This window comes from Salvelinus alpinus, chromosome 24 (genome assembly GCF_045679555.1).
Source record: "Salvelinus alpinus chromosome 24, SLU_Salpinus.1, whole genome shotgun sequence".
NCBI classification, from domain to species: domain Eukaryota; kingdom Metazoa; phylum Chordata; class Actinopteri; order Salmoniformes; family Salmonidae; genus Salvelinus; species Salvelinus alpinus.
This window is the reverse complement of record NC_092109.1, coordinates 15,904,130-15,916,306: the sequence shown is the minus strand read 5'-3', so window position 1 is coordinate 15,916,306 and position 12,177 is coordinate 15,904,130. Positions and strand designations below refer to the sequence as shown.

Genomic DNA, 12,177 nt, shown 5'->3' with positions numbered 1-12,177 from the left:
ACCATGCTGTCTTTTCTACTGAGACTAATGCTACACTGAGCGTTGTGTCTCTAAGAAGCAGCCTATAAATAATGCCAAACGACGAGCGATGAGAGACTTAGGTGAAAAAAATCTGCCGATGTGCCCTTGAGCAAGGCACTTAACCCTAATTGCTCCTGTAAGTCGCTCTGGATAAGAACATCTGCTAAATGACACAAAGAAAAATCCCCAAAATGTAAAAGGAGTATTTCATTTGTCTGTTTAAACTGTCAGGGCAGAACACGCCGGAATCCTTTTCTGCATTTTATTTATTAATTGTTCCTTTTTTTCTCCTCCGTCTCTCTTGTCTGTGTCTGCTATGTGATAATCAGTGCCATCAACCTCTGCTTTTTGCGTCTCCCAGCAGACAAGCATCGAGAGGGGAGCAATTTGAATGAATGGATAGTAGGCTCTCTCTCTCTCCCTCTCTCTCAATTCAATTAAATTTGCTTTATTGGCATGACGTAACAATGTACATATTGCCAAAGCTTATTTTGGATATTTAAAATATAAAAATAAAAATGAGAATCAAAATTGTCAATGGGACATCTCTCTCTCTCTGTATCTCTCTCTCTCTGTCTCTCTCTCTCTTTTTCTCTCCCCTTCTCTCTCTTTCTCTCTCCCCCTCTCTCTCTTTCTCTCTCTCTCTGTCTCTCTCCCTCTCTCTCTCTCTGTATCTCTCTCTCTCTGTATCTCTGTATCTCTGTATCTATCTCTCTGTCTCTCTCTCTCTCTGTCTCTCTCTCTCTCTCAATCTCTCCCTCATAGCAGAGGTCATCATTCCCTCAATTCCTGCTCCTCTCTCGACAGACATCAGTCAATGAGAGTCAGGGGGAGAAGACGCCGACGTAGCAGAAACAGTCTCCCTACCTGACAGCCATTTAGGGTGGAGGAGGGGAGCGAGAGAGGGAGGAGAAGAGAGTCTCTCAGAGAGCTGTCTCTCCTTGTCAGCCAGAGGAGTAGTAAAGGCTCATCACTACCAGAAAGAAGGGAAGAAAACTCCTGGAAAGGGGCTAAATAATAGACAGGAGTATTTTCCCCTCATTGTACGCTCCCTCGCTGCTGTTTCTCATGTAGGTCTACTGAGACACCATGAAGACTGCCATTTCTTTGTTTAGGATAGATGGATAACAATGGTGTATTTTAAGAGTAATTTACACAAAGTGTTCAGTATATACACTGACATGATGTACATGTACTGTACATGCTATGTGTATTGTAAGATTACATTCTAGATAAGAAAATCATCCCAACCATGCGGTTACACTCGTCATATTTCAAATCCAATTTGATTGGTCACATACACATATTTATCAGATGTTATTGCGGGTGTAGCGAAATGCTTGTAAACCTCACCATGCGTTCATCCAGCAACTGTGTGTCCCGAGCGGCTCCAGTGGCTCCCGTTGTGTTGTCTGCATCGCTATTACCGCCATTCCGGCTCCTCCCCGCCCATAGTGGGATTGTCACGCTCTGAATTCCTGTCCACTGTGCTGCAGATTGATTCTGGCCCGAGGCAGGACTCAGACACAGTGGGGATAGGATTGCTTGGCTCGCTGAAAATTGCTTTACCCCGTAACATCCAGCACCTCCTGGAAAAAACGTGGCTTTCTTTCGACAGAGTGCCAAAATCGATTGTCTCTTTGTGACGGCAGTGGACATGAAATGCTGTAGAGGTCAGGGGTCACGCCAGGGGGATAATGTGCATGTGAGGGAATTGGGATAAGCTCACACACTCTACCCAATAGAAGTAGAACAGGCTTGGAACCTCTAACCCTGGCAATTTGTAAACACATTGGTACGATCGCAATGGCTACCTGGTATTGTGACGCAATCATTTTCACGGTAATGTAGAATGTCAAATGATGCTATCTTATGTGGCTCATGCAATGGAATGTATTTTTTGTGATGTCAGTTGAGTTGATTCAACAAATTACAGCGCAGATTGATGAGTACACTTCCTGATTTTACTTCCTGCTTTTACTTTCTACTTTTACTTCCTGCTTTGCTCCTATGGGTACACTCGCAATTGCCGCCGGTCCACCCATTATACCCATTGACTTGAATGGGGACGCCCGTTCTCTACATCCTGTGCTCTCCCCTCCTCTTTATCCCCTGCTCTCACGCTTGTATTCTGGAGAATAGATTGGGCTGTTGAGCGCGAGGGAGATGAATAGTGTCACTGGGCGGGCAGGGTTTCAAGGAGTTAGGACGCCTGAATGAGATTTCCAAATGTGCTTTTACAGCAACCGCTGGACGCTAATTACTCAGCCTAGCGCAGGCCTCCACTCCAGCAGGTTAGCGTTTTTCGTCGTGAATATTGTTCTGCAGCTCTGCGGAGTGGTCACTAGCTGGCACAGCCACAAAGTCATAAAGTCCTATTTCTAACCTAACCTTAACCACACTACTAACCCTAATGCCTAACCCTAACCTTAAATTAAGACCAAAAGCACATATTTGTTTTCATGAATTTTTATAATATAGCCAATTTTGACTTTTCAGCTGGCCCATCGAGCGGAAATCGCTTAGTTCTGCCTGAAGGACAAGACTCGTTCCAATAAACGTCAAACTGCTCCACTCCACTACCTTGGCAAAAGCCGTAAGCTAGGAGTGCGCTGCAGAAACACTGGCGCTTGCTGTGGCGAGGATGACACTGCCCCGTCTGTCGAACTGTGTCCCCAAGTCTGTGTTTTTGTTTCTTCACCCCTCAGGGGTTGTAGCTGTCATTTGTCATGTTGTGATTATGCCAACATATCCTTCATTCCCCCCCAAAACAGCAATACAAACAAAAGGCCTACTTTGGTAAATATGGATTATGGAAAGTGGTGACTGTGTTTCAATGTGACCTGTATTTTGTCCCCTCTCTCTCCCTGTTTGTCTGACAGGCCAGCCAGCTGGGAGTGTACCGGGCCTTTGTGGACAACTACGAGGTTGCCGTGGAGACGGCGGAGAAGTGCTGCCAGGCAAACACGCAGTTCGCTGAAATCTCTGAGGTAATGTGAACTGGCACGGAGGTAGAGGGGGAGGAGGGAGGGTTGATGACTACTGGTCTGGGATGGGTTTTGTCCTTTCATCTTGACTCTGGGGGCCAGGGGGTACACCTCTTGTTTTGGACATGGGGGTGATGGGAGATGATGACTTGGGGGTGGCAAGAAAGAAATATCCTTCCACTGAAAGTATACCAACACGCTCAGCCTCCTATCTCCAAACTCAAAGGGACGGTTTGAACAAACATGTTCTGCTTCTCTTCAAGCTCTCTCTTCCTGAGAGGAAAGTAGCTCTTTCTCCAGTTCTTAGGAAGCGGCTTTGTGGCCCAGCCCCAGGTCACTCTGCCTCGCTGCGTAGAGAGGCCGACTGAGAGGAAGCGTTGTACACTGAAAGTGGGCCATTAAGCACAAAGGGGGAAATCTTTGGGAGAACATTTCACAGCTACCCGGTGTAAAGAGGACAGTGCGGTATCAAAGGCACCACTCAACAGCTTTAGGCTATTAGTTTTACCCACAAACCCCTTCACCGCCACCTCCCACCTAATATCCCAATCATTGCCATTAGAACACATTTGAATACTGTACAACACAGGAGGTTGGTGACACCTTAATTGGGGAGGACGGACTCATGGTAATGGCTGGAGCGGAACCAGTGGAATGGTATCAAATACATCAGACACATGGTTTCTATGTGTTTGATGCCATTCCACTGATTCCGCTCCAGCCATTACCATGAAGCCGTCCTCCCCTCAGCAGCCTCCACTGCTGTACCCAACCAGAAGGGAGAATTGTGTATGTGTGCGTGCGCGTGCATGTGTGTGTCTGAGCTGCGTGTTCAGCCGTGATGTGGAACAATGCAGAGGGTGTGGTGGTTAATATTCTGTGTTGGGTTTCTGGTTGCTTTGTGAGCCCCACGGCGGCCAGAGACCCTGAAGTAGGGAAACGCACTCCATCTCACCTATGTGCAGATGAAGCATGACAGGCTAATATATTCATTAATCCTCCCCCCAAACTGAGCTTTACAGGTAGCCTGAAGGGCCCAGCCATGCTAGTGGAAGAACGTCTCTCTCAGATAGGATGTGGAATTACTTGAACAGGGAAGCATAATGCCAGGGCAAGGACACTAACTAAACATGCCTGTGGTGCTGTCGTGTTTTGGGAGAAACAGTTTAGACAATGACGTACGAAGCTGGGGTATGTCTTGGTGTAATGCTTCATTACTTGTCAGATTACGGGAGTCTGTGAGTTAAATGATAAAAATCCAAATTTGACTAAGATCTCTTGACTAACAGGGTTTTTTGAGGGCTCGTTTTGGACTAATATTCGAAAGTCCTTGTGTAGCCACAATCGCGGCTACGTAAAATCTTGTGCCAAAGTTACCGGTGAACATTGAGGATGGTGCCTGGATTTGAGGGAGAGAATCAATCAATCAGTGTTCTTATTGAGATATGTAATAATGCATTGTCTCTCTGCCATCTGAATGTGACAGGGGACAAAATGCTGATGTGTGCTTATTGTGTGCAGGATGAGATGAATTAGGCATTAGGCTGAGGTAAGTATCTGTCCTCAGTGCTGGAGGCCTCTGCGTTCTGAATGGCACTTTATTCCATTTATAGTACCTTATTTCTGACCAAGCCAAGGGCCAGGCTACTATTATTATTTACCAGCACCAGAATGGTTGTTCATGTATGAAGCATGTTGATTAGTTTCAGGTTTTTCCCCTGTGTAATGTTGTCCACTGTTCACTCATTCTGTGTCCCTACAGAACCTCAAGGTGAGGAGCACCAAGGACTTGAAGGACCAGTCAGCCAAGAACTCTCTGGAGAGTAAGTAGCCCACAGCATTACTGAACATGGGTGTGTTCAGGCTGGCTAGCGAGGCTAGTATTCACCAGGAACATATAGTAAGAAAATAGGCCGAAACGAGGAAGGACCTACCTGTTGCAAAGCGTTTTGGTACGGTGCAGAACGTTTTGATACGGTGTGCACTAATGAATACAACCCATGAAATCACTGCCACAGGCTAGTGCACCTTTTTTGGCCTATCTAGTGGAAACAGCACTTGCAGTATTTGACTGGGGTCATGTCATATTGCTCTGACGTGGGTGGAGTGGTTGTAATGTAATTCATGCTGCTGTCTCTCCTTTCTCTCTTAAAGCTCTCCTGTACAAGCCAGTGGACAGAGTGACCCGAAGCACCCTGGTTCTGCATGTGAGTACTGGGCAGCAAGCAAAGCACGCAGTTTGCCTTTAGTTTTTTCCTGCTCATTTTGATGTACCGGTAACTCTCTGAACCTCACACCACATGATTTTTAAATACTGTCTTGGTTTTAACTGCCAATCCCAATACTGTAACCCAGGCTCTGCTGTAAGACACTGTAACTCTGTGTCTCTGGGTGGGTGTGCCTTTCCACTCTGCAGGACTTGCTCAAGCACACTCCCTCCAGCCACCCGGACCACCCCCTGCTCCAGGACGCGCTCCGCATCTCCCAGAACTTTTTGTCCAGCATCAACGAGGAGACCACGCCCAGACGCCAGTCCATGACCGTCAAGAAGGGAGAGGTGAGGAGCAGTGCTGATCTAGGAGCAGTTTTCCCTGTTTAGGTCATAATGAATAAGATGACATGGACAGGTAGGGACCTGATCCTAGATCAGCACTCCTCTGAGATGCTTTATGAATAGAGGCTCAGCTGTATCTCTGTGTTGTTGAATGTTCTTAAGCAATTAGACCAAAGCAGAGCTTGATCTTTTTTGGCTCTGGGCCATTGTGACTGTTATGTTATTCTAGGTTTATGGTGAGGGTATGGTATTACATCATTGACCAGTAACCCAACACTGGTAGATTGAACCCTGCCCTGCCCTCATAGCGACCTGTAGTGATTCCACTGAAGGGGCGGCCGTATGGGATGACCTAATATGGTGTCAAACGCAATATATGCCCAAATATGGCAATAATAGAAAGTCCCCTGCACATGCCTGTTAGGAACCCCAGTGTTTGCTCTCTGTGCTGGATCTCCATCCCTCAAACCCCAACGTCTTCCCCCCTAGAGACCACCTAGGGGGGAAGTTGCACATGTTGCACATGAATGGATGTCATTTGATTGACAGCTGGCGTGACACCGGCGTTCATAATGCCCCATATCCAGCCTCTTATCGCTGACTGGGGAGTACAGATTTATTATTAATGTTGAGGCACCTCCCTATGCACATGGGATGTCATTACTGCACCCCAACGTTAGCCCCCCCACCCCCTTATCCTCATAGGCCCCATTCGCAGCTCTGTCTGCCCAGACCACACTGATCATCAAATATTGATCATGGATACATGGAAGGAGTGCATCGAATCAATGGGCCCTGTTATATTGTGCTTTAGCAGCTAGTGTGTGAGAATATGCCTGGGGTGTGTGTGTGTGTGTGTGTGTGTGTGTGTGTGTGTGTGTGTGTGTGTGTGTGTGTGTGTGTGTGTGTGTGTGTGTGTGTGTGTGTGTGTGTGTGTGTGTGTGTGTGTGTGTGTGTGTGTGTGTGTGTGTGTGTGTGTGTGTGTGTGTGTGTGTGTGTGTTTTTTAACCCCACTATGTTAAGATATACACAAATATAGAATGTGTCCCAAATGGCACCCTGTTCCCTATCTAGTGCACTACCTTTGACCAGGGCCCATGAGGTCGTGCACTATGTAAGGAATTGGGGTGCCATTGAGGACTCGTACAGTCGACTTGGGATATCTCCAGCCTGACTGGAATGTTCAGTCACTACAGTTCATTGAGGCTTCAAGAACCTAATTAAATGGTGCTATTTCAGCTTTTTTTTGTTGCTATTTGAGACTCTTATACACAATGAATAACTATCATTGGCTACTCAGTAGAACGCTAAATCGACAACGCTTCCAGCGGATCGGTCCGACACTCTCTGAAAGCTGTTGAGGACTGAATAGCAGTGGTCCTGTGGTTAGCTCGGCTTTTGGACCGGCTCTTAGGTGGTCCTGACTTGAGTGTCAGCGTGTAACCGTGGTTAAGGAACTGTGTCGACTGATAACCAGATATAGTAGAGCGGTTGTGGTCTGAGAGAAGAGGTTGTGATGACAGGGGTAGAGGACAGTCATCTGGAGCAGGGCTAGAGAACCTCCAGTGTGCTGTTGGAGTTGGGGCTATAGGGTAGGACCATAGGTTTAAATGGGTTGCTGTCTGGATCTGAGCCATTGTGTGACATTCCCTTTAAGAGGGTCCAAAGTGACATGTAAATGTAAAAAATGTTGACAGGTTCATATAAAAATGATATGAAAGTATTTCCGTAGTAAGTCTGATAAGGAAATGTAGTTGTACTGACTCAACTAACTGATGGTGAGGATGACCGTTGTCTGATATTGTCCCGGTGGAGAGGTGTACTGTACCTATAGGGTTGGTGTTGGAGAGAGAGGGGCCTTACTACATACACATTTTAGTCATTTAGCAGACGTTCTTATCCAGAGCGACTTACAGGAGCAATTGGGGTTCAAGTGCCTTGCTCAAGGGCTCATCGGCAGATTTTTCACCTAGTCGGCTCTGGGATTCAAACCAGCGACCTTACCTTTCGGTTACCGGCCCAACGCTCTTAACCGCTAGGCTCCCTGCCGCCCCTCCCCCATCACACAGTAGTGTCATGCAGTAGATTGTAACCTGTTGTGCTTTGTTCAGTGGAGGCGTGCAGGAGGAGAGCAGCACAAGTGTCACCCAGGGGCCCTGCCCAGCCAGATGGGGGGTGTAGAGGGGTGGGGGCCAAAAAGAAGATGCTTAATTAAAATGCAAATGAGCCTGGTGGCCTCTGAAGCCTGTCTCTCTCTCTCTCTCTCTCTCTCTCTCTTTGTCTCTCTCTCTCTCCGACCTCACCCTCTCTCTCTCCCAGTCAGTGAGAAAGTTATCTATCACAGACCATCATGGCTGCCTTCATTATCTATCTAATGAATAATTAGAGCTGCCATTGGGAATTAGTAAATTAGCAGCGTCTCATCTCCTTGGCAGGGATATCACACTGCATGTCAATCAGGCTGAAGGCTGCACAGAGCAGGTGTCCTACCGTGCCTCTGTGGTGCCTGTGTGATGTGTGGCTTCCTGGATCTGAGCCATTGTGAGACATACATTTTAAGAGGGTCCACATCATAGAATTTGGAGTACTAGAATGGACATGAACCTTCCTACAGGGGGATAAAGGTCAGAAATGTTGGTCAGGGAGCCAGTGCTGTCATCAGATATTGTGTCAAATAATGAATTTTAAGGATTTATCTGCACTGCATTTTTGTTCGCTAGCTAGCCAGACAGTTTCAGAGGAATGATTCCACACATTTTTCAAATGAACTGCCAATATGCCAACATTCCAGTCAAACGCAGTCAATCCACAGCCATACTGTACGTAGGCTGAAATCACTTGATGATAGATAGGACTTAGACAAGTTGTAAATGCAACAAGTACCTATATATATATATCATGTAATAATAATTTAATAGGATCTCTATGGTCTACACTATACTGAATGGTACAGTAACGCCCCTGCATTTTGCTTGGGGAGACCCTGTTAGTTGTGTGTGAGCGTGGATGACTCACACACACACACAGAAGCATATTGTCCCCCTCACCGTTGTTTTGTCAGTGGTAATGACTGAGCGTTCAGGAGAGGCGCCCACTGGCAGGGCACTGGGATGACTCATGTACTGGCAGCTCTGCAGAGTGATCACTAGCTGGCACAGCCACAAAGTCATCACATCTGAGTTTAAACCTCACCCTAATGCCTAACCCTAAATTTAAAGCAAAAAGCATGTTTTTGTTCTTTTTTAATTTTTAAGATATAACCAGTGTTGTAGCTGGCCTATCTAGTGGAAACCACACAGTTCTGCATCCTGGGCAAGACCCATGACAATACACGACAACCTGCGGGAGGGTGGGGGGGAAGAGGGGGAGTGCTATGATTGGCTGGGGCTGGCTGTGACATCCTGCTTCGCAGGCCCTGCTACCACGGTGATGTGAGGCTGGGGATCGCTGGTGCCTTGCCTGTGGGGAGAGGGGTTGAGGGGGGAGATGAAGGATGAGAGGGGGGGGGGGGGGGTTGCTTGTGTACCTCTACCCTTCAGGTCTCGCATTATAAGACCATTTATTGTAGGGAGTGCAGTAAATCTGTAAAATAGTTATGTGTTTTACCTCTTCAGAAATGCCCTAAATGCCCAGAAATGCCCAGAAATACGTAGTCATGCCTCTGACTGTCCTCATACAATCTATATGTCCTCATTCGGTCTATAATGTGCTTTGATCAAATTTGTCCTCCTTATATTATGCTGTAGACTTTCTGTTCCTGTTCACAAATGTACCCCCTATAGTCCTTCATGAGGTTAGACAAGGGCGTCATATTAGAACACTGTTCTGACGTTGGCCCTCTCCTGATGCTGTTTCATTTTATACCCAGAGCTGTCACTAAACAGCTGTGTGGAAAAACAACATCACTGCCCCCTTCTGGTTCATGGGGGCACAACAGGCCACACAGCATCTCAACCAATGCAGATGAGGAAGTTGAGGATATTGATTGCTTAGCTGATGTATAGATTTGTTCTGCTGACGGTTGATGGCTGGTTGTGTGATTCTGTAGAACCGCCAGCTGCTGAAGGACAGCTTCATGGTGGAGCTGGTGGAGGGAGCCAGGAAGCTCCGTCATGTTTTCCTCTTCACGGACCTGCTGCTCTGCGCCAAGCTCAAGAAACAGATCGGAGGGTAAAATAGACATCTTTCTGTCTATATTTCACTCTTTTTTTCCTGTTCTTCTAACATATTCCAGGACATCTATCACAGGACGCCTAGTTAAATAAAGGTTAAATACAAAATAAAATGTTTTTAAACGCTAGGATTTCATATCTCCATTTCTCCCTCTCTTTTTCTGTCTCTCTCTACCCCTCCTCTCTCCCCCCTCTCTTTTTTTTTCTCTCTCTCTCTTTCTCTACCTTCTTTGTCCCTTCCTCTCGGCAGGAAGAGTCAGCAGTATGATTCCAAGTGGTACATCCCTCTGTCAGACCTGACCTTCCAGAACGCAGATGAGTCAGAGCCTCTGCACATCCCCCAGGTGCCTGACGAGGAGCTGGACGCCATGAAGGTCAAGATCTCTCACATCAAGAGTGAGATCCAGAGAGAGAAGGTATTTCACATACAGTGTTAATGCGCACACACACACGCGCACACACACAGAGACACACACTAATCAGTAAAAATGTAGTTGACAGGTCTTTTGCAAATGTGTTGTCTTTGTCTGTGACCTCCAGAGAGCCAACAAAGGGTCAAAGGTGATTGAACGGTTGAGGAAGAAGCTGTCGGAGCAGGAGTCTCTTCTGCTGCTCACCTCCCCCAGTATGGCCCTCCGAGTACACAACAGGAACGGCAAGGTGAGCCCCCTGTCTTCCTCTTTATCATCGTCAACACCAAAGGATCATCACCATCATCCGTCTTCAGCGTTACAACCATCATCGTCAACCACATCATCATCTTTGATAGGCTGTATCTAAGTTAGGCTGTAGGCTGTATCGTATCTAAGTGTGTGCTGTGTTTCAGGGTTACACGTTCCTGATGTCATCAGACTACGAGCGGGCCGAGTGGAAGGAGACGATCCGGGAACAGCAGAAGAAATGTAGGTGTCCCTCAGCATTCGACTGTTACTGAACTTGCTCTTCACTATCACTCTGTAAGCAATAGGTGTTTGAGTAAGATTAGATGAAGAAGATCGACAACAATGTGACCTGTATTCCATGGTGTGTAGACTTTCAATGATGCATTGAAAGCGTTACCTCCCATACTGTACTGTGTGGGTGACTGACCCCTGACCCTTGACCCTGTGGTTGTATGGTCCCTCTCCCAGGCTTCAAGAGCTTCTCCCTGACCTCCATGGAGCTACAGATGTTGACCAACTCCTGTGTGAAGCTGCAGACTGTCCACCACATCCCACTCACCATCAACAAAGAAGGTCAAGGTACCAGATGTTCCTCAATGTTCTGCTCTGAGGTTTTCTGTCAGATGCATCAACTGAAACATTCTCCACATAGGAACAAAACAGACGTTATAACAGTTTGCAGTTTGAAGTGTTTGGTCTCTTTTTAGTTTAGTTTTCTAGAGTGAAGAGAATAGAGTTATTTAAGGTTCTTTATGGTTTCATTCCCCATTCCAATGTGAACCTTCATCTCTCTTCCTTGTGTTTTTCCAGAGGATGAATCGCCTGGCCTCCATGGATTCCTGAATGTAATCGTCCACTCTGCCTCGGGCCTCAAACAGAGCCTGAGTGAGTGTCCCTACTCCTCGGAAGGGCCTTCATACCGGACATAGTGTACAGGAGTAATAACAAAGGCCTTAAGTTGCTTTCCAAATGGCACCCTATTTCCTTCATAGGGCACTACTTTTGACCAGGGCCCATAGGGTGCCATTTGGGACGACACCCCTTACTCTAAGCTTACTGGAGCTACCGCTGTTCTGTAGCACAGGCATAAACATTAAACACACCGGTTCTGGTAAACGTCATAGAATTTGAACGAGGTTACTGATAGCACAGAAGTTTAAGCATATGTTCAACATATATTTCATGTGTTATTACATTGTTCTCAGCGACATTAGTAGGCGTAACTATGATGACAGTTCATTTACAGAGCTCACATTGAGAAATGTCCCTAGCAAATGATTTTGCTAGGATGTGTTCTCTTTAATTCTGTTGGGTATCGTCATAGAGACCACTGCTAGTGCTATTCTTTTGGGCGAGTCTAACTGTGACTGCGTCTTCTCCTCTCAGATCTGTACTGCACGCTAGAGGTGGACTCCTTTGGCTACTTTGCGAACAAAGCCAAGACGCGGGTGTATCGGTACACCACAGAGCCCAAATGGAACGAGGTAGGAACTTCTACTGTTATTACCCAACATATGCAGAGTACAGCATCGGCATTTTTTACTACCAAGGCCATGACATCTGGTGTTGTGGCGTAAGTGTCTTAATGAGAATGCCTGTATGGCCTCTTCAGTAAGGAGGAGGTGGAGGTAACAGCAGAGAGCCCAACTGGAGCAGATGTTTCGCATCCAAGCACACACACACACACACACACACACACACACACACACACACACACACACACACACACACACACACACACACACACACACACACACACACACACACACACACACACACAC

At 46.7% G+C, this 12,177-nt stretch overlaps 1 protein-coding gene across 1 annotated transcript in view; it reads left to right on the top strand.

Moving 5' to 3' along the window:
• Positions 1–12,177, top strand: part of LOC139552234 (breakpoint cluster region protein-like) — a 130,625-nt gene that overhangs the window by 103,512 nt on the left and 14,936 nt on the right. Inside the window, exons 6-16 of the mRNA XM_071363760.1 lie at positions 2,904–3,011; positions 4,771–4,831; positions 5,163–5,215; positions 5,425–5,565; positions 9,611–9,732; positions 9,985–10,150; positions 10,275–10,394; positions 10,561–10,636; positions 10,865–10,975; positions 11,207–11,281; positions 11,783–11,880. Of these exons, the coding sequence (XP_071219861.1) occupies positions 2,904–3,011; positions 4,771–4,831; positions 5,163–5,215; positions 5,425–5,565; positions 9,611–9,732; positions 9,985–10,150; positions 10,275–10,394; positions 10,561–10,636; positions 10,865–10,975; positions 11,207–11,281; positions 11,783–11,880 (1,131 nt within the window). The remainder of the gene's footprint in view (positions 1–2,903; positions 3,012–4,770; positions 4,832–5,162; positions 5,216–5,424; positions 5,566–9,610; positions 9,733–9,984; positions 10,151–10,274; positions 10,395–10,560; positions 10,637–10,864; positions 10,976–11,206; positions 11,282–11,782; positions 11,881–12,177) is intronic.